This window comes from Tenebrio molitor, chromosome 3 (genome assembly GCF_963966145.1).
Source record: "Tenebrio molitor chromosome 3, icTenMoli1.1, whole genome shotgun sequence".
In the NCBI taxonomy this organism is placed as follows: domain Eukaryota; kingdom Metazoa; phylum Arthropoda; class Insecta; order Coleoptera; family Tenebrionidae; genus Tenebrio; species Tenebrio molitor.
In genome coordinates, this window is record NC_091048.1 from 2,277,297 (window position 1) to 2,304,796 (window position 27,500).

At 37.4% G+C, this 27,500-nt stretch overlaps 6 protein-coding genes across 11 annotated transcripts in view; 4 read left to right on the forward strand and 2 right to left on the reverse strand.

The window, feature by feature from the left end:
- The first annotated feature begins 1,167 nt into the window (after positions 1 to 1,167).
- On the forward strand, positions 1,168 to 2,212 carry LOC138125244 (probable cytochrome P450 6a23). Its single transcript, XM_069040452.1, has 3 exons — positions 1,168 to 1,313; positions 1,360 to 1,611; positions 1,669 to 2,212. Exons 1-3 carry the CDS (start codon positions 1,286 to 1,288, stop codon positions 1,836 to 1,838), a joined length of 450 nt encoding a protein of 149 aa, XP_068896553.1. The 5' UTR covers positions 1,168 to 1,285; the 3' UTR covers positions 1,839 to 2,212.
- LOC138125239 (zinc finger protein 236-like) lies at positions 2,159 to 9,250 on the reverse strand. The gene is made up of 15 exons (XM_069040446.1): positions 8,991 to 9,250; positions 8,841 to 8,935; positions 8,457 to 8,790; positions 8,274 to 8,408; positions 8,071 to 8,223; positions 7,425 to 8,018; positions 7,126 to 7,265; positions 6,477 to 7,041; positions 4,649 to 4,870; positions 4,422 to 4,598; positions 3,738 to 4,367; positions 3,487 to 3,685; positions 2,998 to 3,236; positions 2,454 to 2,944; positions 2,159 to 2,402 (listed from the first exon to the last, which is right to left on the reverse strand). Exons 1-15 carry the CDS (start codon positions 9,156 to 9,158, stop codon positions 2,330 to 2,332), a joined length of 4,215 nt encoding a protein of 1,404 aa, XP_068896547.1. The 5' UTR covers positions 9,159 to 9,250; the 3' UTR covers positions 2,159 to 2,329.
- Positions 9,251 to 9,426: 176 nt separating this feature from the next.
- ND-B14 (NADH dehydrogenase (ubiquinone) B14 subunit) lies at positions 9,427 to 10,000 on the forward strand. The gene is made up of 3 exons (XM_069040454.1): positions 9,427 to 9,603; positions 9,654 to 9,769; positions 9,816 to 10,000. Exons 1-3 carry the CDS (start codon positions 9,477 to 9,479, stop codon positions 9,942 to 9,944), a joined length of 372 nt encoding a protein of 123 aa, XP_068896555.1. The 5' UTR covers positions 9,427 to 9,476; the 3' UTR covers positions 9,945 to 10,000.
- A 61-nt stretch (positions 10,001 to 10,061) lies between these two features.
- On the forward strand, positions 10,062 to 11,723 carry LOC138125243 (venom serine carboxypeptidase). The gene has a single exon (XM_069040451.1). It carries the CDS (start codon positions 10,127 to 10,129, stop codon positions 11,531 to 11,533), a length of 1,407 nt encoding a protein of 468 aa, XP_068896552.1. The 5' UTR covers positions 10,062 to 10,126; the 3' UTR covers positions 11,534 to 11,723.
- Positions 11,724 to 21,663: 9,940 nt separating this feature from the next.
- The window catches only part of Dh31-R (Diuretic hormone 31 Receptor), a 102,534-nt gene continuing 96,697 nt past the window's right edge, over positions 21,664 to 27,500 (forward strand). For 5 of the 6 annotated variants that reach the window (XM_069040979.1, XM_069040982.1, XM_069040984.1 and 2 more), the window contains exon 1: positions 21,664 to 21,809. The gene's annotated coding sequence lies outside the window, so the exon portion shown is untranslated. The remainder of the gene's footprint in view (positions 21,810 to 27,500) is intronic. The other variant, XM_069040981.1, reaches the window with a different exon arrangement.
- Positions 23,630 to 26,163, reverse strand: LOC138126801 (uncharacterized). Its single transcript, XM_069042572.1, has 5 exons — positions 25,269 to 26,163; positions 24,914 to 25,198; positions 24,654 to 24,861; positions 24,241 to 24,599; positions 23,630 to 24,180 (listed from the first exon to the last, which is right to left on the reverse strand). Exons 1-5 carry the CDS (start codon positions 25,380 to 25,382, stop codon positions 23,692 to 23,694), a joined length of 1,455 nt encoding a protein of 484 aa, XP_068898673.1. The 5' UTR covers positions 25,383 to 26,163; the 3' UTR covers positions 23,630 to 23,691.

The following is a 27,500-nucleotide window of genomic DNA, read 5'->3' on the forward strand; positions in this document are numbered from 1 at the left end:
CTTTTTTACAATTCCATGGCAGATTTGACAGTAACATTAGTTCATCGATTGACCGGTGGAGCCGTTGCGATGACAAGATTTGTTAAATCCAACCAACATTATTAGATCCATTTAAATTTAAAAGACATTTATAAAGATAAAAGTTTCGTTAAAAAGTCAGTGGAAACAAATTCAGCAAACATGAAGAAAATAAAAGTGCTACAGTGCCGTCAAATGAGTGACGACAATTTTTTTGTCCGTTAGTGTAGGTACTAAATTAATTACGGAATTGACAACAAGACGAAAATTTAATAACGAATATGGCGAGACCTGACGCCAAACTAACAAAAAAATATCTTGGCCTCCTGCGTGTTTAAATCAATCGTGAACAGCTATACTCTCGTGTCAAAAATAAACTACTCCTTAGAATTTGGGGATATTCGTTACTAGGTTGCACAGTTATTAACTAAACTGTCACAATCAGTCTAAATAAGTTTAAATGTAGGAAGGGCGGTTTCACACTTATGACTCTTATGTTAAAAATTATGTCTGTTTTTTTTTTTACTTTCCTCTGTAAGTGCCTTGAAAGTCCGGAAACTTTTGTTGAAATTCCTCGAAAACTAGAGGTGTTGAATAGAACGATTCGCCGTTTCTGAAGTAACACTGCACAATGAAAATTTTTTGCTCTGAAGTGAACAAATTGCAATAGTCAATAATTAATAATGACAGTTCTCCATTGTAATGACATCTGATGACATTTGAATTACATTTTTACGTGTTGCCAACTGAAGCGTATTACTCACGGACCTCGTTTTTTTTTATTTTCGATCGCATGGTATTAGTAAACACTTTTTTGTCAAAAACCATTAAAAATAATTATATATTTTCTTCAAAAAATGCTAAGTATGCGACTCTAGAATACAAACTGAACGTGATTCTATCTGAGCCGGTCAACACCGGGCTACCGAACATCTGCCAATTGTTCTTCTTTTTCCACATACAATTAATTCCAAACAAGTTTCAATATAACAATATACTCTTCCCAAAGTCATTCTATATTGTTCTCTAGTAGTTTTCTTGCGAAAATAACGATTTCTAACTGGAAAATTTCAGTTCTTATAAATAAACAATAAATTAATTAAACAAACAATGAGCGGCAATTTTTAACTTATAAAGGTTTTAATATGTTTTATTTATAACACATTAAAAAAAATTTCGTTCAAATCCGAGCTCTTGCTACCGGTTCCGAAATAAAAACCTAACGTTACTCCACTATGGGGACTTCACTTATGACGCCATCTACGAAATGAAATACTTGGACATGGTTGTAAACGGTAAATTCACCACTTCTGACTTCTTGTCTCAAGCAAATTATTTTAGAAACACTGAGAAAGTACCCATTGACCAGTTTCTTGAACCGGAAGTCTGTGAGCAAATACACCTTCGAAGAAACTGGATTCACTTTGGACAAAGATGTTGCCATTTTAGTTCCAGTCGCTGGACTACACTTCGACCCAGAGTACTTCCCTGATCCAGAGAAGTACAACCCTGAGCGATTCACCGAAGAAAATAAAAACAAAATACCACCGTACACATTTTTGCCATTTGGAGAAGATCCAAGGAATTGTATCGGTACGAGTACTTTCAGCAATATTCGAATTTGAAACTAGTACACAAGTTCTCTCTTAGGACAAAGATTTGGCCTGTTGGTGACCAAATTGGCGCTCGCTTACACTATCAAAGACTTCGCTTTCGAAAGAACTGCCGCTACTGCAGTACCCCTGGGGCTCGATCCTGGCTCGTTGTTTTTAGAGAACAAAACCGGAATTCACATGAAAGTGGTCAAAGTGAAACAATGAAGCTTAATTATTTTAGAGTCTGAGAAATCAAAAAAGTGAAAGACTTAGGTATTTTTCTTTTATTTTAGGTATATGTAGTTAGAACTTAGGAAGTTACAAAGACGTCTTAAAAGAAATCTTTTGGGGAAGGCACAACTCCATGAAAGGTGAAAGGTTTGACAGTAACATTAGTTCGTCGATTCACCGGTGGCGCCGTTGCGATGACAAGATTTTAATTTTATTTGTTAAAATGACAGCAACGCTATCGGCTAAATTCCGAACTAGACGAACTGTCACAATTGTCAAGTCATGTCGACACGGTTAACAGTAAAACTCGCACAAACAAGTAAATTACATTTTATTTATAGAAAATAAAGTTTTTATTTACATTATCATTACAGTATTTTATTTAATTACCTGATAAGTTGTCATATTACGGTAGATAATTAGCCAGATTGCAGACGCGATTTTGTCAATCGACGCATAAGCCACTTCAAAGTATTAAGACTACGTTAAAGATCCGGTCTTCCGTTAACGTTAACCTCATAAAGCAGCAGATTATCTTGGAGTGAAATATTGTGAATTCTGCAAAACCACATTTTATTAAAACCCTCCAAACGAGATACAACAGCAAACCTCTTCAGGTGCGTCGTCAGACTGTGTTCTTTCGCAAAGCTGTTGGCACAGTAGCAACAGTTGTAAGGCCTGAACCCCTCGTGAGTCTTCTCGTGCCTTTCCAACTCTTCCGCCGAGTCAAACCCTTTCTCGCACTTGCCGCACCGAAACTTCTTATCTATCCCGTGAATCTTTCTGTGTTTCCTCAACACATCTTTCGACGCGTATTTCTTGTGACAGATGTCGCACTCCAGATTTCTCGGTTTCTCAATTGGCAGACTCACGTTTTGAACACCGTGAGCCAACTCTTCTCCCTCCTCGCTGTTCACGGTTTTCACGTTGAGAAGCGTCCCGTCGTCAAGCTGGATCAGCGACGACGGAATCAGATTGTCTTGCAGCAAAAAATTCGACTGGAGCTGCTGCAAGATCAGAGGCTCGAACTGAGTCGACTCTGTCAGAGGATTCTGATTTGTTTCGTTCAAGAGGTTCAACTGATCTCCGGAAAACGGCATCTGTGTAAAAGCGGGTTTAGACGGTGATCACTGTCGACATCCATCTCATTTACCTGTTCTTGCACCACCAAAACGTTCTCCAGGTCCCCGCTAGTGATTATCGGTTCGTTTTGCAGACCCAGTTGGTCTTGCTGATTGAGAACGTCCATCGCTACCGAAGCGAGCAGATTTGTTACTTTGTTTTTAGTTCGCTTCTTCGAAGGATTGACGTGGTAGCTGTTCTCGTGAGATTTTCTGTGAGCGGCTGTTCTAAATTTCATGGGACAAAAATTGCACTCGTGAGTTTTATCACCTACAATTAAAATTTTTAGTTGCATCTCTGCACAAAGAGTCGAATTGATTGATATACAGGTTGTTACAATTTGAGTAAGAACGCTGTTGAAAACTACTCACTAAATTATTTTTTCAACGACTCTTAAAAAACAGTACTACATTTCAATTTTTTTTTTTTTTTGACTCGTGGGATTGCCGCACTCGCCTACATTTTTTCCCCCGTGAAAAAATAACTGTCGATTTCAAAACGTTCCAACTCTCCCTGTTACCTGTGTGAACCGTCATGTGCACTTTCAGACTCGATTTTGACGTGAAAAACGAATTGCACACCACACAACTAAACTGTTTGTGACTGACAGGATTGTGAGTGCGCTGGTGCGACAACAACGTCGACTTCAAAGAAAACTTCTTCTCGCACTTGTCGCAAGCGAACGGTTTCTCTCCCGTGTGCGTCCTTATGTGCCTCGTCTACAACGAAACAATTACCAAAGCTCCAAACCCCCCCGTTCCCATTATTTACCAAATCCGACTGTTTCTTGAAGATCTTCCCGCAGAAACTGCACTGGTGCGACGTGATCCCGCTCTTCTTGGACTCGTTGTGGGAGTGCACGTGTTTCGCTTGCAACTTCTTGTTGGCAAAAACTTTGCTGCACTTGTCACAACCCAACTGTTTCTTCGTGTCGTCTTCTTTTGTTTGCACGTTGTCTTGAGGAGTCTCCACGTTCAGGACGGGCACCTCGTTCAGATTTATATCGGGTAAGTTCAAATTTTCGTTGGGCAGGTCGCAATTGTTCGTCTCGAACTCCGCATCCAGATTGAACAACAGATTCAGCTCCGAGTGAGAGTAGTAAGGTATGTTGTTGGAGAGAATGTTGTCGGTCAGGTTGACGTTGTTCACGATCAAATTCGTTTTCTCGCTTTTCGATTTCGAAGCGGGATTCGGATTGTTCAGTTTCAACACTTTGCTGGCCAACTCTGAAATGCTGATGGGTTGGTCGTTGTTTATTATCTGGTTGACGTTGAAGGTCTGATTGGTGTTGTAGACTTCGGGGTTTTGAGGAGAATTGAAGTCTCCACTGAGAGGGTCTATGCTGAAGGCGTTGCTGTCTTGAAGGTCGTTCAAAGTGTTGAACAACATTGTGTCAGCATTCTGGAAGCCAAACGAATAAATACAAAACTTACAAAGAACCCGCTCTCGCCGTACCTGAGTGTACAAATTGTCGGCGAGTTGCAGATCTTCACAATTGATAAAAATCGTCTGCACCTGACTGGAGTCCTGCGTTACATCTTTACTCGAATTTGTTATCATTTGAATCGAGTTTGGTGTCACTTGGTAAAGTTGTTGCTCTATTTGGCTTGGAATACTATTGCCGCTGGAATCCTGTACGACAGATTTAGCAAAAAGATATCATAAAATGCGACTTTACATACCGCTACTTGTTGAGTAACGTTTATTTTGTCTGCTTGTTGTGAAATTAACTGTACGTTCCTGTTAGCCAATTCTATTGTATTTTCTGGAGGTTTTTGGATGTTTTCTTGTGTTAATATTAGAGGGTCATTTGTATTCGATCTGGGATCAGACAGACCGAGCAAATTTGCTCTTTCGGATTCATCCAAATTTTTTATTTCTCCAGTTTCGTTGAGTGCGTGAATCTGCAAATAATATTTTAACGGTTACGGTGGCTAAAAACAATTTAATAAATAAAAAAATAAGTAAGTTATTTAAAAATTTTGTTATAAAATAAATACATAATGAAACTGAGTGTTTTACGAGATGTAATATTTATTCTTAGCCAGAAGTATAGGTTTGTTGTGTATCGAGGGTTCAAAAAATGTGTGGGCAAGCACGTCGTGGTTTTCTCTTTTACAAACATAGGTCGTCTTTTTCGCTTTGACATTTCTTTCAATCACCATTTTTATCATATGTACCTATATCCTATTCATCATAGTAGTAGAAATTCATACCGTGCGATCAAATAAAAAAAAAACAGAGTAGGCGAAAATGGTGGTTTGAACCAATCAAAGCATCAGAATAGCACAATCCAGGTAACTCAATTTTTTTTTTTATTGATCACACGTTTCTTCCACGCTTGTTGATTTATGTTGGTCAAACTTTAAATATCCCCATTATCCTAGATAGTAGCTGAAGATGATAGACGTTGGCAGAACTGTAACGACAGTTTAATTTCCCCGAATTGACGCGTATCCTTCAGAAATAATTAAATTTAATATAACGCCGTAAAAGGAAATTTGCCCAAGACACAATTCAGAATTGTCTTCATAAGATGTGTGAAAGAATTAAAAAAAACTAACTTTTCATTTTCCCCTAGATCAAAATTCAACAGCGTTGCCAAGTGTACTATCTCGAGAATTAACAAATCCTTGTGCGGCATTACAAGACACGTTCCTAAAGATACCTCCAGTTGTTGTGACAAACGACAAATTGAAGTCTTGGGTTCATTTTCTGTTAAATCCCCAACTCTTTGAACAGTTTCTGGAGCCGTCCACTTTCACTCCTCCGTCTAATTTTCCTGTTTCACAGTTCGCACTACGGTTACTTCTAATAACTTGTACCCAATCGTGCTTCTTGAAAATTCCTCCAAATATCTTCGCAACGAGCACTTCCATTCAAATTTTTTTCCGATTACGACAACACGATCGCACCATTGAAGATTTCTGTTCCGGCGCAAAAACCATCGCGTCGCGCAACAAAAACCATCGAAATTATAGCCGCTTAGTTCTAAAAGGAACTGTTATTTGCAAAAGAAACAACTCACACCACTGCTTGTTCACTGAATAAATGACATCCGTCATAATTTGTAATTTGACAGTTGGCGGAAACAAAAGCTAGCGCCAGGCCACTCGATCACAATCTTCTTGAATGCTCGATACCGTACAATAAAAGAAAAATGCCATCAATGTTACTGCGAAAAAAACCTCACAGTTTTCGGTTAAAAATTGCACGAATTGCATTTTACGTTATCAGAGAACTGTCACATGTGCATCATAAAACAGGATTCGAGCATAAATTTGTTAAGATCTTAAAAACCATCTTGTCAAAATTGTAAATGACAGTTGTGACATTTCAAATAAGAATTGAGTCAAAACACCGATTTTTGTTTTTCGTAGGCGGCTTAGACGACGTTTTTGATCAAATGGTATTTATGGCCAGAGAGAGAGAATATATCTGTCACAATTTTGAGCGATTAATTTTAATTTTTCTTTTACTTTCCACCTTACCACCTCCCTTGTCACTCACCTGCAAGTTGATTTCCTTCTTGTGTATGTTTATATGTTTCCTGCACAGCATCACACTCTTGAAACTCTTGTTACAATAGGGACAAACGTAGGGCTTGTGAGTGTTGTGAGTGATCATGTGCCTCTTGAGCAGCGACGACGTCGTGTACTTCTTCCCGCAAACCTTGCACCCGTAATTCCTGACACTCTGATGGTAGAGCGAGTGTTCCTTGAGGGCGTGCGCCGTACAGTACGATTTGTAGCACTGGTCGCACTTGAACTTCTTGTCCCCCTTGTGCAGCAACATGTGCCGATTCAAGTTGGTCATTTTGGCGAACTTGGCGCTGCAGACGTGACACTGGAACTGCTTGCCGCCTCCGCGATCCGAGTGCGACTTCGGGGGAGCCACCGGCAGCAGTCCGTTGGCGGTGTGGAGGAGCGGCTGCTTCATCACCGCTTGCATCGATTCCTTCTCGAATTGACCGCTGTGTGCCTCCTTGCTGTGGGCCTTGGCCTTCTGCATCGAACAGAACCACTTGTTGCAATAGAGACATTTGTACTGCGAACTCTGCTTCTCCGAGTGCCTCCTACAACCACACGACTCGAGTGAGCGGGTTTGCGGTAATCTAGGGACTTTAGTTTGCGGCGTCGGACAGCGACACCTCGCGTACCTCAAGTGCATGTTGAATGAACGCAACGACGAGAACTTCTTCATGCAGATGGCGCAGAAGTAGTTGTTGTTGCTCTTGTGAGTCTTCACGTGACAGAACAGCGTGGACTTCAGGGAAAACGACGCGCCGCACTGTTTACACTAAAAACAAAAACAAAATGTAACACACAGAAGTGTACACTCGGCTCAAGTTTCGTGACATCTGAGGTGGAGCCGAGTGTACCCTCCATAAATCCCCGCAAAACTTGTTTTTTTTTCGAGCCGGGGGCGTAAACCGCCACCGTCGAAAACCTCTCTCACCATAAACGGTTTTTCTCTCGTGTGCACTCTGGTGTGCCTGATCAGATCCGACGGTTTCTTGAACTCCTTGTTGCAGTAGCTGCAGATGTACCACCTGACGTCGTTCACCTTCCTCTGCATCACCAGGTACCTCCTGACGGTGCCGTCGAGGAAGGACTCGGCCAGCCGGACGTAGCTCGTGCTGGACACGTCGCTGCCCTCTTTGATCTCGTCCAGGACCTTCTTGTTCTGTTCCGCGACCTCCTTCTCGACGGGTCTCATGTTAGGCGTGACCGTGGTCTGCTCCTCCAACTCTTTCAGGCGGCTCATCACGGTGGAGATGTTCCCCAGGTCTTCGTTGTTGGCGTGGGACTTGGTGATGTGGACGTTCAGCGAGGCAACCTTCTTGAATATGCAAGTGCAGTGGGAACACTTGTACATTTTCACGCCAGGGATGGGGGCCGTGTGGGTCTTCTCGACGTGCACGCGCAGGTTGCCCTTCTGGTTGAACCGCGCCGAGCAGAGGGTGCAGTGGAAGGGTTTGGCGCCGGTGTGCTTGGTCAAGTGGATTTGGAGGGTGCCCTTCTGGTTGAAACCCCTGTTGCAGTGTTCACACTGGAAAATTATTCTCTCATTGGATTATCCGGAGATGTCCGCGATTGCTTACAACGTATGGCCTCTCCCCACTGTGTATCCGAAGGTGTCTTTCTAGCAACGAAACTCGAGAAAAACTCTTGAAACAAACGCTACACACGTGGGGGTAGTCTTTGTTGCTGTGAGTTTTCCGCGACTTTTTTCCCGACAGAACCAATTTCTTCACCTGAAAAATCATTCGCAACATTTTTTCCACTCATCAATCGCAAGCTTTACTTTAATGTGGTGCGAAATATGCTCCTTATAAACCTTGTGGTCCTCAAACTGGACATTACAATACGAACAAACCAAATTATTACTTTCCTGGACGCTACTGTTCAAATGGTTCTGTTGGTGCTTATTTAACTCTTCCTAAAACGCAAACGTTTCAAATCCCGATTGGCAATCGCCCAATCTTACTTCTTTCTCGAACTCAGCATCACATTCCTCACAAGCGTACAACTCCTCTACTTGATGCACCATTAGATGTGACTTCAGACTGGCTAACCTTTGGAAAGATATATTACAAATGGGGCACGTCGGTTTACCCTCCCCATGCATGGCCATGTGAATTTTCAAATTTGTTTCAACATTGTAGCCAGCCGAACATTTATCACATTTAAATTTTTTCACGCTTCTGTGCCACATCATGTGTTTGCGGTACAGCGCTATTTTATTGAACACTTCTTTGCACTTGGGACATTTGTAAACTGGATTTGGGGGCTTTTGAGGCTGTTCCTTTGTATCAGTCACTCTACAAAATACAAAATGTGTAAGTGCACATCACTTTCTGTCACATTTTACATGTTTGGAGGTTTCTCTGTGGGGACATTTTGTGGCTGTGTGTTCGCTTGAGCATGATTGATTTGCACTTGCTGCTGAGGCAAGTTTTGGCCAAACTAAAATTACAACAAAGTAAATAATGCATTTGTGCATACATATAAAAAAAAATACATCATTCGTGTCTATTATGCACAAAGAACCGTCAGACAATGTTTTTATTATGGCATTTTTGATTATTCGAAACTGTTCAGGTTTTTGTAGCGAATTGTTGTCAAAGGCGTCCACTGGCAGCGCCACGTAAGTTGGAATATTATCAACGTTGTAATTTCCTTCAGACATTTTCAACACACTTATTGTTTATCTAATTATAACAAATAATTGTTTAGAGGTTATGTTTCCATAATCACTTGAACTGACATTTCCACATTTCTGTCAAATGTCATCAGAATTACAGAATTCCACCACATCCAAATATTTAATTTAAAAAATTTTGAAATAATACGACTAATAGCTCTTCATGATGGCTTATTTCACAATTTTTTTAAATCAAAATGTCCAAAATATTATCGAGAGACTCTGAATCAACTTTCGATGTAATATTCCATATTCAAGTTTTCGACGCCACAGTTACACAACTGTCAACACAAATCTGTCGTTATGTCATCTCAAGCAGTCCGAGCTGCTACAAAGCAAGTTAGGCCAATTCTGTCGACGGACCCCCATGAGGCAAGACAGAGGGTCCTAAATTTGTACAAAGCGTGGTACCGACAGTTGCCCTACATCGGTTTGTCCACCCGTACATAACCTCACTTTTGCTAACTTGTTTTGTTCCAGTCAAACAATACGATATTCCCAAATCTGTCGAAACCCTGAAGCACAAGCTGCGCCAAGAATTCCGCAAAAATGACCACGTCAAAGATATCAGAGTGATCGACATGTTGGTCGTGAAGGTATAAATTTCCGCTGACTGCTCCAACGCTCACTCTTTCATTTTAGGGTCAGATGGAATTAGTCGAGACTGTAAATTTCTGGAAGCAGAAAGGTACTCTGATGAACTACTTCAAAGACACCGTCGAACCCAAGCCTAAGGATTTTCTTTCAAAATTTTTGTCAGGGCATAATTGAGTCGAACTTTGATCCTGTAGAATTTGTTATCTGTAAATAAATTAATAGCGAAGTAATTTGAGTAGCGTTGATGTATGCCAAATTGCCCCCATTGTCGCATAGATGCGATAACAAATGTAATATATTTGACAACATAACCTCCAAATCTCAGTAAAAGTGAAGCTGCGTTGAGAGCAACAAGCATGACGTGCCTCGTATTTTCGCTAATTGTGCTGAGTTCTCTTGGGAAATTGGCGTCTGGGATGTTCCCCAACGTGTACGGGAAGATTAAACAGGAAGAAGTCGGGGACAATCCGGGACTGCCCCTGATCCTAACCCCATTTATCGAGCAAGGCAAGATTAAACAAGCTTTGACCGCGGCCGAGGTGCATTTCAACGGCTTTAAAGGCATCCAGAGCTATGCTGGGTACTTCACGGTGAACAAAAACTTCAATTCGAATATGTTTTTCTGGTTTTTCCCCTCGCAAACTGACTACGCCAACGCGCCGGTTGTTTTGTGGCTACAAGGGGGCCCCGGAGCCACCTCTCTCATCGGCTTGTTCGCAGAAAATGGCCCCTTTACGGTAATGAGCCAGCACGGCCTCAAGTTGCGGAAATATGCCTGGACCAAGTCACATTCAGTGATCTACATTGATAACCCCGTCGGTACTGGATTCAGTTTTACCGATAGCGATGGATATTGCCAAAATGAGACACAAGTAGGAGAAGATTTGTACACCGCCCTCCAACAGTTCTTTTTGTTGTTTCCTGAGTTGCAAAAGAACGATTTCTTCGTGGCTGGAGAGTCGTACGGGGGGAAGTACACTCCGGCCATAGCTTACACCATCCACCAGCGCAACCCCGATGCCAAAGTGCAGATTAACTTGAAGGGGATAAGCATAGGAAACGGTTTCACCGACCCAGCAAACCAGCTTAACTACGCCGACTATTTGTACCAGATCGGATTGATCGATTCTAATACACAAGCAATGATGCACAAGGTCCAACAAGAGGGAATCGACCAGATCAAGAACAAGGATTGGACCAAAGCGTTTCAGACTTTTGACGACCTCATGGACGGCGATCTCAACAACCACACCTCTCTCTTCAAGAACATAACAGGCTTTACCAACTACTTCAATTATCTGTACACCGTGGACCCCAGCAGCGAGCTGATCTACATGGGGAAGTACATCCAGAGGGACGACGTCAGAGCGGTGATTCACGTGGGCAACGCGACTTTCCACGGCGAAGATCAAGATGTCGAAATCAACCTCGTCACAGATATAATGCAGTCTGTTGCGCCTTGGGTTGAAGAGTTGCTCGACAACTACAGAGTCTTGATCTACAACGGACAGTTGGACATCATAGTGGCGTATCCGTTGACGGTCAACTATCTGCAGAATCTCAATTTCAGCGCTGCTGCCGAATATAAAACCGCGCAAAGATATCAATGGCATGTGGATGACGATCTGGCAGGATACGTGAAACAGGCTGGGAATTTGACGGAAGTTTTGGTGCGCAATGCGGGGCACATGGTGCCAACGGATCAGCCCAAGTGGGCGTACGATTTGATTTCTAGATTCACACGTAATAAACCGTTTCATTAAGTAAACAACAAATTTCAAGTGTATCAAACTATTATTATAATTTGTATACGTATGTGTAGAATTATACCTATGTCAGTTTCTGAACAAATACAAATTTTGCTTTGATGTAACAATTTTTTCAACAAGTTCTTCATAATTTAGTAGTTATGCTTGTGTAATTATTCTCACTTATTAAAATAACAACTGAGGATTTTTTGTTTTATTAATTTTGTAATAAGATATGTAATTCAAAAAGAAATACAAATCATTTGTTTTAATAAATAAATAATAAAAGATTGTATGTTGGAAGAGCTGTAAATACGTACCTAGTATTTACATTGATCCTAGAAAACAACAATAAGAATAAATCTGGATTTGAGAACTGCTTCCAGTCAAAAAACACCTTAATTTGACTTAAGTCGATATTCCGATGATTTAGTTAGAGGTATTGGATTCTCTCATGGGCTGTGACCTTGGAAATATCTGCACGAAGGCGGAGCGATAAACCAGTAAAAAATCTGTAACTGAAAAGATCGACTACTTTACGTGCAAATAGGCGAGAGAGAGACGACACTAACGTAACGAATGACGATGTTTTCCCGTTGGTTTGTAGCGCCTATATGACTCATAGCCCATGAGAAAATCCAACACCTATACTGTGTAGTTTCAAGTCTCACAAATGTATTCTTTAATACGGTGGAAATTCCTTCAAGATTATTCATCAAGATATTTTCCCTTTTCAACTGAACAGTGTTATTATTTGTAGGTACTTGATCTTTCAAACCTTCAGAAGTAATTCCTTTGCTTTTAAAACAGTTCAAAATCTTCTCAATTTCACAATTTTTGTCCACTGAGAGCTTCTATGATGTGTGACGTTTTTTCCTCTTCATTTCTTTACTCTGGCAGGACTGCCAACTTTACATAAATTTGTTGCACCACAAAACTTGGGGCCTCACCACGTCCATTTTGCTTCACCTCTGCAAAGTTTATTTCTCGTGGATTTCATTGCCCCAAAAATAACAAACAATACAATTTCGTTCCTGTTTTTAAACCAACACAGTCTTGGCACACATTTCGATTCAATTGTTGGAATTAGGTAGAGAATAATTCCCTTTTTACTATAAATATAAAATTTATTACACCTCGTAAACAGAAAATAAAATTAACATATCCTTAGCTAACTTTGTTGCCGCACATTACTTCAGTTTACGGAGTGTAGTAAATGTTTTATCATGCGTACGTAAAATAAACCATAAAAATTTATTGTTTCATGTCTCGATGCGTCTGTCAGGCGTGCCCCCCGCAAATCATAATTTCCCCAGAATTAATCGCTCTGAAGTGGAGAATACCTATTTGTTTCGCCTCCAGAACATTTTTTACTTGTTTTAATAATAAAACAGAGTGTTTTACGAGGGTTGGAGCCTTCTGGGAATTGGGTTTGAAAACGACAAAGTACCACTGTACCAAGTTGTGAACCTGCGAGTTGATATTAAAAAAATTAAATCGATTAAAAATGAATTAACGTTTTAGGCCCGCACCATATTCCTGTTTTCTCTCGTTTTATTCAATTTTTAACCGCTCCTTTGACGCCTCTCCAGCTGATTCGATGCAAATCTGGGTAATAATATGCGAACACATCCGAGCAAAATTCAAGTGGTTGAAATTCCGAACATCTGTCACAAATGAGATGGACGTGTCGGTATAAGCGCCATCATTCCTGCATCAATTTGCCAAGATTACATCTCCGCCATTAGCGGAATCATCTCTGGTGACGTCGAAGGAGCGTTCCAATAACGACCGCCTCCTCCAAAGTCATCTAGTTCGACGTGTTGTACTTTTATATTGGTCTGGATCGGTGCAAATATTCGGAAGGGTCGTTTCAACCCTTTCAAATATTTATGGAAGGAACATGCAGTTCGCGGAGAAAAGGATGGTGCAAGACGAGTGAGGAACAAACCTGTTGTCTAATTATCTTAGTGTTTGGTGGCGTAAAAGGGGTTGTGACGTTGCTTCCATGTTTAATTTAATGTAATTAGATGTTGCTTGCTCTTGCTTCAAAAAGTTATCTGCAGAGACACCGGTGGCACAGAGGAAATGGAGTTTCGCGCACAAACTTTGTAGCTCGGAACTGCTTTCACAATCTCTAGATATGACGAAACTACCAAATGACCAGAAAGACAATGTTGGCAATGCAAATGTTGGGCATTTTGATGACAGCTTGGAAAGGGGGCGTGGAAAAGGTGAATTCGTAGAATTGATTGAAAAAAACGGTATATTTTAACCTATACAAGGTGTGATAATGCGCCTGAGGCAATTGAAAATGCAACCCACAATACATTTGCAAAGCAAACCTCGATGTCGACGCGGAGAATATGCAGGTTTGCTTTGTAAATGTATTGTGGGTTGCATTGTCAATTCCGTCTGGCTCATCACAGTTTTGTTTTGGAGCCAATATTTCTTCTTAATTAAATTAAATAATTACATTTCCAAAATACTATGTTTGAATCACTTGTGTTATTTTTGCAAATTGCTATTAAAATTAACAACACTATTAGCAGCGCTAACTATGAAGATGATTAGAGCAATTGGTTTTACTCTTGCAAAAAAATATTAAAATGCTGATTCAGTTTCCTCACTCTAGATTGTAAAATCCATGAAAGTACAAAGGTTTAATGCAGTTTTATCGCTCCGTAAATGGTTATGGCATCATTAATATGGCTAAGATGGAAGAGCAATAAAATTGTGTCTCTTCCATATCTTTCCAAGTTAGAGTGCTTTAAATATTTATAAATATCAAATACCTATATAGATTTTCCAATTTATCGGCTCCAAATACGACAATTATTTAGTATGATGTAAGTTTTAAAAGTACTAAAAATATCAGAGCCATATTTAAACGTGAAAAAAATTAGAAAAAAAATCAATAAGCAGACCAGTCACATGAAATTATGAAAAATTCTCAACAGATGTTTGTTGGCTGTTTACCAACAATGAGGTGTTTATTTATGAATGAAGTGATACGAGAAAATTGATTGGACACATTTGAAGCTTTATATCAAGGGAATGTAACCCTAACGTTTCGTCATTTTTACAAATTTTTTGATAGGATGCTAGCGGTAAAACTTGACACCCTGTACACAGCAGAAACATGAAAAAATAAATGGCGCTTTACGGCTGCGAATGAAGCAAACCGCTAAAACAAGAGGCAACTTGCGAGCGCAGTTGGAAGCGATTTATTTCACTTATTCACCCATTTCCATTTATTTGGCAGCACATTTTTGCCCAGGTGACATTTTAAGGATTCACCCGAAATTGGAGAAGATACAATGAGTTCCATTCGAGAGCGGGTCGATTCTCCAAATTGCAGCGCGTTTCACAACAGCTGACATCAAAGCCAAGAAGAGCCGTTAGAAAATTGCAAGCATTGTATTTAAACCCAAATTAAAGTGAACCCGCAATTCGGCAAAGACCTGATGAGATTCCAGCCATTTCCGCTGGAGAACACAATGCAAAAGTTCGGCCGTTTGTTTCTGGAAAAGAGGTAAACGCCGCCTTTCGCGTGGAAAACTTTTAATGGAAACATCAAAGATGAAGGTGGAATATTTTTTCGGTAATGACCGAGAGAGGCTGATCAAAGAGTGGAGATGCCACCCGCTTTATTATATAAAATGGTACTTCTGGACCAGGGGTACTACTATAATTAGAAACGAATCAAAGCCGGATGGCCTTTTTAATAAACCATAAACGTTTTATCATGTTTTAGGTGATATAAACGCCGATAGATCCAATAAAATATTTTATTAGATTATAAGAATCAATCCGAGAATAGCTCAGGATTTTGTAATTAATTTGAATCGCAGCATAACTTTCCACCAGTAAAGAACTTGGAAGTGGGATTTTGGGCAGTCGAGGTCTGTGGATGTTTCATTTCGGACGGCTTTAAAATTTATGGAAAAAGCCTGATGTAATGTACACATCAGAGAGGTTAATTTTCAGGTTGGTATTTTAATGCAAAGCAGACTAAATAATGAATGCACCGGGTTCGAAGACGAATTCGGAGCGAAGAAGAACCATAACGCTACGTTGCACTTATCGTTATGAAATAAACGATGCATTCAAGTGTGCAACTGAAAATAGCTGAAAGTGTATTGATATGAGAGTTTCATGAAGACGCGGGTTCAATGAAACTTGACAGACCGCATTTTAAATTGCACTGACTCTACAATGCCATCGAAAAGAAAACAAATCACAGCAGGCGTTTTATAAACACTTCCTTATGAAACGCGTTTTTTAATATACTGTTATCTACGCTCGTGGAATAAATGACACTTACCGCATCCATTTTGCGTCAAATAAAAACTTCATTACCGCACGCATTTTCATTACCGCACGCTTTTTTTATAACAACAACCAATTAATCAAAATTTAAATTTAAGTAAGCATTTAACTACAAGAACAATTGGGGCGAAATATATGTGAATATTTTAAATTGTAATGTGGCGCATCTAAATGCCACGTCTCTTTTATTAAAGCGCTTTAAGTGACCCGTCCTTTTCCATTTGCAGGCTTCAACGCGACAACCTGAAATTGAGTTGAAGAACACTTAACTAAGTTATTAAAAGCTTCTGACAACAAGAGAGATTAAAATGTTTGGAAAACAATCCCAAATCGTTTCGCGTCGGCCATCAGGACTTTCAAATCTTTTATTTTCTCCATTTAAATCATTTTCTCTTGGTGTTTCGTTACAGGTACAGACTAAATGAAATATCAGGAAGTCTCTATTTATGTAAACTTGTCCAATAACGCGCTAAATTTCAGTTACATAATTAAAAGGAAAATTTCTATTTTTCTTAGAGCTTTTTCAAAACAACTCAAATCCCACCAGCACAACCGGTATTGTAATTTACATATTTATTCTGAAATCACCAACCACAATGGTAAACTGCCTGTTTCTACCTCACAGGAGCATGTTCGTTAATTTACTAAACATGTTAAATGTCTATTTTAATTAGATCTTTCGTCCATTATATCCGAATTTATTAGAGTGGTTTATTGTGAAACACTGAATCCTAATAAATAACAAAGAAACGTGTACTAGTTGCTATGTTTGCACGTTGAAAAAATAATCTTAACAAATAATATCTAACAATAATAAGTTTTGTAAAAATATCTTTTGTTAGAAGTTTTTGTTGGAATCAGCACCGGTGTCGCGAACGGGGGTGATGCCGCCGAGAATTGCATTGTTTACATCACTTCTGTCTCTCATCTGATTTGGTATTGTTTGTTTTCGCAAAAGGCATTTGTGCGCCATCGAGGGAGCAAAGGCTGTAAAACCGCAATAAAATAATTTCGTAAAACTTTCCCAGTGCGGTTATTTCCGCGTCTTCACGTGATCGTCCCTAAAAGTAAATCAAGCAAAAATTCAACAATAAACCGCTCCAACAAGAATTCCTCCGTCGCCCACTTTTATTGCTAAACAATTACAAAGAACACCGCCGTTAAACGCGAGCAGTCCAACTTTCCGCTGCAAAGTCATCGGGAGGAGGGGTGGCGAGATTTTACGAGAGAGTAATTTCATTATTTTTTATTAGGTGAATCCACATCGACCTTGTTACGCCCTCCTCGTTGTCGGGCCAAATCCTGCTTCGAATATTTGGCAAACCAGTTAAAAACGCCAACAAAGACAATCATAATCACGTTTTGTGTTTGAGGAGGCGAGCTGAACAAGTAAAAATGAAATTTGGGTAATATGAAAAGTGAAAACGCGGCAAACAAAATGGAAGGAATGGTCCGTCTACAACTTCCATTATTGTGAGTGGCGAAAATAAAATAAATTTCATTTTTGTCGGCGTGAGAAACACGTTTTAAATTGTTTTGCTGTCTTGCTGTGACAAACACAGTTAATTCGACAGCTTTTTCTTTGGTGTTTTTCTGACAAACAAACAATATTTATTTAATGGTTATTTGTTTTTATCTAAAATGACGAACGTAAATGGTTATTACAGTTTTTAAAATAATCATTCTATTATATACATTGTCATTTTTACCTTTCATAAAATAGATATATTAGAACCGGTGTTCTTTCATTGGAGAAGATATTTCTCCACCACCTGTTGAAGTTACAAATAGCAAACAATGCAGGTGCAAACAGTTTTGTACTGAATGGTTAATTTACAATTAAATTTATTTCCGAAAATGATTCTCCATGTCCCTCTTCCTTCTATTCCTGTCATAAAAGACACATCTCTTCTTATTGCAAATATATCTATTTTTCTAACCTTGGAAAAATACTTATTATCTTTATTGAATAAGCATATAAAAGAAAATCTTTCTAATTTTGAACATTACCGGGTTCCGAAATATGTAAATGGAATTTGATATTAAAATGCAAGAATTTGATTTATTATAAAATTGAATTGACTTAAGAATTACTAGAAAAGTTGTCAACAGATGTCTACCCAACAATGAGGTATTTATTTATGACACTGCAGTTGTAAATCTTGGTCATTTTTCCCTCTAAATGTTAAAATTGGAATCATTCAAAAACTAACAATTTTCTTTTGATGCGAATTTCATAGATGTGTTTTTTGAATTAATTGTAAATTATGAGTGTGTACGAAAATTTTTTGGTAATTGTGCATTTTAACTACTTATGGAATTTTCGCGTTTATTCTGGCTAGACACTCTCAGGGCGTCCTCCTAGATCGTTTCCCACCACTCAAACCTTGTGCAAATGAATTTTCCTTACCCTTATACTAAGACATTGGCGCGACCTTGACGCGACCTTGAAACACAACAAGAGAGAAAAAAAGGCATTTGCACAAGGTTTGAATGGTGGGAAACGATCTAGGAGGACGGCCTGAGGGTGTCTAGCCAGAAAAAGCGCGAAAATTCCAGAAGTAGTTAAAGTGAACAATTACCAATATTTTTTTTTGGATCAAAATCGATTTTTTAAATTTTATGGCTCCGAATGAAGTGATATGGGAAAATTGATTCCACACATTTGAAGCCTTATATGAAGGGATTCCAACCCCAACGTTTCATAATTTTTACTAATTTTTTAATAGGGTTTATCATGCGGGCGGTAAAACTTGATTCACCCTGTACATGATATACTTAGAGACCCTAAAATACTGTTCCCAAACTTCAGAGCGCTAGATTTTGTAACTAAACTAAACACACATTTCCTAAAATTTTCAGGGAATTATTCTTTCAAGGGTTTTGCTTTATTGAATCTTGACAAAGAAATGAATTGATTTTTTTCCCAATAAGTCGTGAACCACATTCGCATAATTTAATTTGCATTCAACATTGACCTTGTTTTATTGTTAGGCCAAATCAGATCAGATTTCCTTCCACATGTCATGATCCGACATTTGTCGCTATTTATGACTGACTAATTATAAACGATATAAAGTATTATGTACATCAACAACATCATAAATGTTATTTATATTTTTAGACAAGTTGCTCATAATAAAATATTTACATTGTCGATTAGGTTGTTAAGAGCGATACTAACTCACATCGGAACAACTTCGAACACATTTTTTACAGTTTTAAAAATGAAATTAATTAAACCTTCGTTTTAACTTGAATTTAGTTCAAAATTGTTTCCAGGCAAACATAATGAATTCCAGTAATTCACTTGCAGACCTTCTAATTATTACTTGCATTTCCCTCTCGCACGAAAAGCTTACATATTCCTGCAAATGGGACTCTAACTATCTACATGCCAGCACAGCAGGAACGATATGAGTCTTTTCGTCCTTTGTTTGTTCGTGCACAACTCGCTGTGCTTTTGCTGTAAAGCTCTGACAAACACAATTTGAAAAATAGACTAAGTAGGTGGACTTTCGGCAAGAAGGACGAGACTGGTGGTGGTTACGGCTGCTGATGACACAGAGGAAGAGCATTAACACCTAAAACTGTACTTTAATTAATTTTAGAATGTATCCAATCCAACGAAAACGCTGCTAGTACCTGGAACAAGATACAAGCAAACCTGAACAAAGTTTTCCGGAAAAACGCAACCATTACCTCATTCGTGTTTATAAATAGATAAATAGATAAGTCCATTTTACGATTTCATGTAACCACTTCCTCGTTTGTAATGTTGTGTCGGCCGAACACGCAAAAGTGAATCATTTTTAAAAAGTAACGAATTCAAGGTAAGCTATTTTCGCGTTAATGTCCCCCGAAAATAGCGTTTTTTAATATTCGTTAGTGTTTATCTTGAAAATATTATCCTGGGACTCGAAACGGTTTTATTTCGCCGTGCGAAAATGAAAAGAGAAACAATTTTACATTTTGTTTTGCTTTTAACAATCGCGATGTTTTCGTAACGTTCTCTTTTTGAAAGCTAAAATTAGGTCCGACGAAACAGTGCTTTGGAAATGGCGTATTAGAAGTGATTAATTGTTAAAACAATGTCAGAAGGCGTTAGACTCCATTACATGTTTACTCTAATTTGCAACGGTTTAAGTGTTTTCAAAAAATTTTTTTCGTTGAGCTTTCAAAATGAGAATATTAGAAAATACGACTCTGGAAGTCAGGAATCAATTTAGCACTCGGATACCAGTTTGATAATAATTTATTTAATATTAATTATTATGCAAACGTAAAGTGAGCGAAAGTGAAGTGAACGAAAGAGAAACCTTGACTCGCTGGTAACTACGGCTACAGACTCTACAACAACAGATTTAATATATTGGAACAGCCTCATATCTACCAGTGTGTATTTCCAAGATTTAAAAACTCACGAGACAATTTTTTGTTTTCAAAAATCATCCAAGCATTTTTTTGTCGAGTTCTAGACCTTGACAAATTAATTTATTCGAACAATAAACTATGAACGTGAATTATTAAAATTCCTCCCGCACGAAATCTAATCCCATCCATTCCGTTCTTGTTCTTTAGTAATGTGATTCAAGAAAATGAAATTATCCGCTTAAAACATTGACTGGCTTCAAGCGACTGCTCTCTGTTTTTGTCATTGAAATCTGATCTGCCAAGGAAACATTCTAAAACCCCTGGAAAGGTGCAGTTTCCTTTCTTAGTATATTTCACACCATTTGTACAGAAATCATAGACTGTGATATTTTTAGGGGCGAAAACTAACTTGTAAATTGCGAATCACTTTCTTTTTTTGTCATCTCTCTACCTTACAAATTTATCAAACGAATTATATATTTAGATATACAATTCTTTATTTTTTTTAAGCGAAACCTTCTTTAGGGGTGCACCGTGACATTATTCTCGGGCAGCGAATTAGTTTCACCGTCACGCGCCACGCCGTCACACGCTCCCAGGTGAAAGGCCCATTCGAGTAAGTTCGGGGCGGGGCGAGTTTAGCCGAGCGAGTGAAAAACATTCACCTGTGCGTCCCTAGCAAATTTCCATTGTGGTGTGGTGAAAACAGGTCTTCACTAGCAAGGTTGTTTCTAATTATTATTACTGAATGGATCCCTTTTGTTACAATCCTTTTTCGCTATTAGTGCCTTGAAGGTCCTTTCTACTTGAACAATAAAATTAATAGTTCGGTCGAGGAAATTAATCACTTGTTAGGAAAAGTCCGGAACATTAATCACTTTTTTCCAGATAAAAGTGTGACAGAATCGACGTTTCTTGTTGGATGGATTTATAATGATGGAGAAACCGATTAAAATTTAGCTTTACCACCTGTAAATGACGTAATTGATGAGCATCTTTAAAAATAGCTTTCTCAACGTTTAAGAAAGTTTATTTGATAAATATCGCGGAGGAGATGCAAAAATAGGATGTAATAATTTTGAAATTAATTTATTTTTCAATTCTCATATTTTCTCATTCAACACAATCAATTCTTGGAGTCATGTGGTGCTTTCTTTTCCAAAAAATTTTAAATACAAGTGTACTTGATCCAATTTAAAATTTATTCTGTCCTTTACTGTTGTTATTTTTTTTTCGGAAAACATTCTAGCAGTCGGGTCTTTCTCACAAAAGCTTTTGAATGTTTTCCAAAATTTTCAGCACTTTGACAAATTTTTAATTGGCCACTTCGGTCCAGTCAGACCAAATGTCAACAGGAAGTAGAAACGATTTAAGGAAACCAGCGTCGATTGTTTCACTTACGTCACCGATATCCGTGCGATGATAGCAAGCGCAGCTTTGCATCCTTTCAGTTCAGTTATTCGCGCGTTTTCGTGGCGAACGCAAGGATCCGGTGACGCTGAAAAACTGAAAAGTTCCGGGAATGTTGACGCCGTCGAAAGGGACACCAACGCTTCCAGGAATTTTTTAAAGTGGATCCGTCAAGGTAAATGAGATTTGTCCTTTCCCCGTCGAGTTCCTTCCTGGAGTTATTTGTCGGGGCTAATAAAGAGGGAAATTTTGGAGTGTTCGCTTTTGTTTCTCCTCCGAAGAAGTATCGTGTCGAATCAATTCGGCGGAGCTGCACATTATGTTCTTTTCAATGTATCGTCTTGGGGGATTTATGGCGGAGGATTGAATGGGCTCGTGCGAGGGTAGTCATCAACCTGTTACTAAAGAATTCATCTGGCGAGGGATATGGATACGGAGGAAAAATAAAATAAAATCGCGGTGCTTTCACAATCGCAGATTTACAATTTTTATCACTGTTCTAGATTATTTCGGATAGATCACGCAAACGGCGAGATTTTTTCGCTTCTTAGATCTGGCTTCTGTAAAGCGAAAGCTTGTTGGCAAGCGCCATCAAAATGTTAATGAAGAAGCTTTGCAAACGCAAATAAATACAAACCTGTCTTGATTATGTTTAGTCTTCCAAGGCTGAGACATTCTGTTTTCAACACTTCAACGTTAATGCAATTTTTTACTATAAAATAATAAATTCTGCTAACATTACTGAAGAGCTGTTATGATGAATTTGTTTGTTCAAGAGGTGAGTACTGTGCTCAAGAATTTTTATCGAAAAAAATCTTTTACCACTGCTAAAGACATTTCACGAATTATTCTAAGAAACAAAAAATCACAATATTTTTTGCTAATTTTACCAAGTTCTTGTTCGTCGCCCACTCTTAATTATTTTTAAGTTTCGCTTAAAAGTAAAATCCAGGCGAAATGTCTGTTACAGTTATTTTATTTTGTTTATAAGAGCTTGGCATTATGGCCCAATAAATTATAAATTTCCTTTATTCTTTTCTTGTTACGAAGGCGCTAAACTAATACGAGCTTTGAAGCTTTGTAAACACAGGCGCTTTTCGCGTCCGCTAAGCTAATGTTCATTGCTCAATAATCTTAATAAAAAAATTAATGTCACTGCCACTGGAGCGAGGTTGAATGTGTAGCAAGTCGGTTTTTAAATAACACAGAATTTCAGTAATTTGTTGGAAATTTTTTTAGACGTTCCAAAAATTGTCTTCATTATTCACTGTAAAATACATCTTTTGTTCCCAAAAATGTCTTAAATATTTATTTGTAATTTTAGTTAAGCTGGAAACTTTACACTGATGTAATCAACACAACTATTTAAATCCTTTTTAAACATTATTCACAATAAAATTTATATTTTCACATAGACAATTTTAATTTTTTTTTTTAGTTATTGTTTATATTCAGGCAAGAGGCCGGGGAAATAAACGAAAATATTTTAAATGTTTGCAGTTTATTAAAACATTTCAAAGAGACGTGACCAGCAGTACATTAAATTCAATTAAAATTTAAAATAAAAAATAAATGGGATTTCATAAAATAATATGCGAGAATTGACAGCGTTTTATAATTTTTTAGTCAATAGTATTAATTCACTGACACAATAAATAATTTAAATTGCAATTGTTGGAAAAATATGGGGTGTTCATTTAAATTTATCTTCAAAGTTGGCGTTGAAGAGTCGATTGTGAACGCACCACTCGTCTGCGAATTAAAACACAAACGACGCAAAAAGTAAGGTTAGATTTAAACAGCTGATTGGTGATCTGTAGGGCCCGGATTTTAGGCAATTAAAAAGTCGGAAATAGGTGCCTAAAATAGTCCCTTAAACTACTGCAAATAGTCCCTTAAAAACTGAAAATAAGCCATACTAGGTCCTTAAAGTTGTGGTTAATTAAATTAAAAAATGTGTTTTTAAAGTTTTAAGTAGGTACACACAACAAGATATTTACTAATTATTTTTTATTAATTAATATACAATACTACAAGTTTGTTAGTTATTTACATTGTTACGTATTTACATTGCATACAAGATATTGCTCTAAATTTTCTACTTTAAAACATTGTCGGTTATCCACCAAAATGGACTTATATTTTGAAAAACTTCTTTCTACCTCGCAAGAGGTAATGGGCGCAAATTTGTAATAAATTTCTTCCATTTTGGTGTCATGTTCCGGCACATCTTCACCTCTAAAAATTCTTGCCAATTCTAGAAGAAATTTGTATCCAGGATTTTTTTCAGTAACATCTTCAAGTTTTTTTAATGCTACTGCTGCTACAGGGCCTGGAGATTTTTTTAGGGAGGTAAATACGTTTTCAACAATTTTGATTGAATCGGTTAAAGGTAACCCATTTTTTTCCAATTGAGTAATACTTTCGCAGATTATTTTAAAATTACTGCGAACATAAATTAATTGGTTTTTTATTCCGGGTTTCTTCATTATAGACTGTGCTTTTTGAATAGCAACAGCAGAACTTCCATCAAAGGACATGACAACCTGTGAGTAGTTAAAAACAGTTTAACAATCAATTAATTTGCTTATCTTTTATATACTTACTTCTTTAATGGAATCAAAGTGTTCGCTGTAAAACATAGCAGCCTGAAGCCATGTTCCCCATCGTGTTAAAATTGGCTGTGGAGGCAGTGGCATTTCTTTTAGTTTTTCTTTGTACATTTCAACTCTCAAAGGTGCCTTAACGAAAATTTTTTTCACGTTCGAAATTAAATTATCCACATCTTCATATTGATAGCGAATTTTTTCAGCCACTAGATTTAAAGCATGCGCTAAGCATGTGACATGCACAATTTTTGGATAAAACACCTTAAGGTGTCTACCAGATTTTATCATATATGGTGCTCCATCCGTTACAAACAAAAGAAACTTTTCAGCAACAACTCTGGTACTCCACAAGATTTCTACGCATAGAAATTTTAAATCAAAATAAATTTAAAAAAGTGAAAAACCCTTACCTAAAGATTGATTTACGAATCTAGCTATTGTCTCATGATTTGTTCTTTCTAATTGTTTAGACGCCAAAAGATAAGATTTTCCAGGTTCATCTTCTGAAAGTTTCCCAACCAGACAATTCGCCACATATCGCCCAAGTGCATCTGTTGTTTCGTCAACTGAAACCCATATGTTAAAAGGATCCAGCTCATTCCGAATGCGGTCAATAGTCTAAAAGTGAAAATAATTTTAAATTAAATATTAAAAGATAGTATGTTCATACATCTTTGTAGCATTTTGGTAAATAATTTTTCCGTAAAGTAGACTCATCCGGAATTTTTCTACCACAATATTTTGTCAGAAAATTCTGAAACGCAGGATTTTGTAGTTTGTGCCATGGTATATTGGCAGCTAAAAAGACGTTACAAAGTTCCATATTGAATGTACTATTTGCCGATTCCTCCAAGTTCTGTGTCAGCAACGTTTGCCGAAGCGGTGTCATAATGTTCTCTTTATGGATGGCCGTTTGCTCATGCTGTTGCAAGTGACATTTTTTTTCGCATATAAACTACAAAAAATAAAATTTTCAAATAAGTAAAAAATATAAAATGACATATTTTTAATTATGCTTAACTTACCAGTTTACCACAAGCTTTACAAAACATTTCTCGGGTTGATTTTATTTCATATAAATCTTTCTTGCTTGTCCACTGTAATATTTTTTCGCGTAAACTAATTTTTTGTTTCGGCATTATGTTCACTTTAAACAGGTTCACAAGAAACACGACCACTGCACGGAGATAAAGTAAACGAGAAATGACAAATTTGTAATGCTTATATTTACGTCTCCCACCAAATTTCAGAGGAGATGGTTAATTTTATATTTCTTAAATTTTTAGAAAATGACACCCTTAAGGTTTCTCTTATTGTTTCACTTCGGGATTTTAATTTTCGTTTTTATGGCAAGGACCATTTTATAAACGTTAAAGCTTCTAACAATACCTAAGTATCAGAAAACATTAGACCGCGTATACCTGCACCCCTTCGAACAGAGGCAAACAGATAAACTCTGTAATTTATGCCAGTCCAGTCTAATGGTTTGTGGTACTTAGGTATTGTCGGAGTATTTACCGCTGACATCATGGTCCCAACCGTAAAAGCGAAAAAGTAATTCCTGTATTGTACTGCACTTTGTACATTTCAGTAATTACATCTCCTTAAATTTTAAAATCATAAAGCATTGTAAATTTTATTGAGGTACCACTTTTACATTTTCAATACCGTAAACTTCCCAGAATTCGAAAATTGGGAAAAAACCGCAAAAATGAAATTGATTTTTGGTCATTTTAGGCATGTTCAGGCAGTTAAAAGGTAAAATAGGTATTTAAAGGGCATTTTAGGCCGAATAGGCAGAATCAAATATGGCTCTAATTACTCTAATTAAGCCAGAAATCATTTATAGACAAGTTTCATACATGTGCCTTAAAAAATAAAAATAGTCCATTTTGCCTAAAATCCGGGCCCTAGTGATCTGTAATCCGTGGTGCGCTCACAATCGACTCTTCAACGCCAGCTTTGAGGAGAAATTTAAAAATGAACACCCGTATAAACTCTAAAGGGCATTAGTATTCAGTAGTTAGTAGTATTGAAATTTGATTTTAATTTTTTATTCTTTGAATTTGGCACAGCAATTATAAAAATAGATAGAAAATTTGAAAAATTAAAATTGGATTTTTTAAAAAATACTCTAAACGTGATTTTAGGTGTAATTAATGTTGACATCGTTTCGGGAAAAGTTTACTACAAAGTTTCGAAAAGTGAGAAAATTTTGCCATAAATATTTATTTGTTTACGAATCCATCTCATTTCCTCGACGACAACTATAAAAACCACAAATAAAAATATATAAATAATTCATCACATAATTTTTACGTTTTATTACGAGTAGGTACTGTCTTTATTTGAATTTTTGTTATTTTTCTTATTTTGTATACAGAATTGCATTTACAAAGAAATTATAATAGGTACAATAAAAGATTACTAAATTTATCATTATTAATTATTATTATTAAAAACGAATTATAGGACAGAGGGCAAGCCCTCTTCGAGAAGCAAACAACGCCAAGTAAAAATGAAAATAACACTTTTATAAGTGTAATAAATTAATTTAAGATGTATCTACATTATGTTTATGTATAAATTTCTAAGTACTTTTATATTATGCCTCTATTTCTATTCATTTGATTTAATGTAACGTAACATAAAATATTTGGGGCCTCATGATATAATAATAGTATTTAGATTATATCATTAAGACTAGAAGTGAGTTTTTCTCAGAGATTGAAGACCGAGACGAAGTCGAGGTCGACAACTGGGCGAAGCACAAAAAGACCTTCTACTTTAAATGATATATACTATCTTCAAGCGGATCACAAAAAAAATCGAACTCATTTATTTGTCTTTTTCTACAGTTACATTAAAATTACAATCTTCAAATTTAGAGCTTTCAAATTTTAACGCACCAGTAATTTTTACTTCCCTTGTTATTGGTACTTGAAGTTTCGATAATATACAAAGTAAAACTATCAAAACGTGAATAGCAAACGATTACAACTTATAACTGTTTATTTTTTAACACTGAACGCTCATCTTGAGCTTTATATGATTTTAACGCCATTCATGACATCTATAGTCTATTTTTTCCTGGTAGGCGCGTGCGTGCGCATTTACAAAATCCTGCAACGAAATGCGACTTTCCTATTGGTTACTTTATTTTTCTACTTACACTAGAGAAATGTGCAATATTACAGTGTTCTGTACTGTCAATCAGGTCCAAGCTGCCATTTTTGTTTCATCGTGTCTTACTTTTC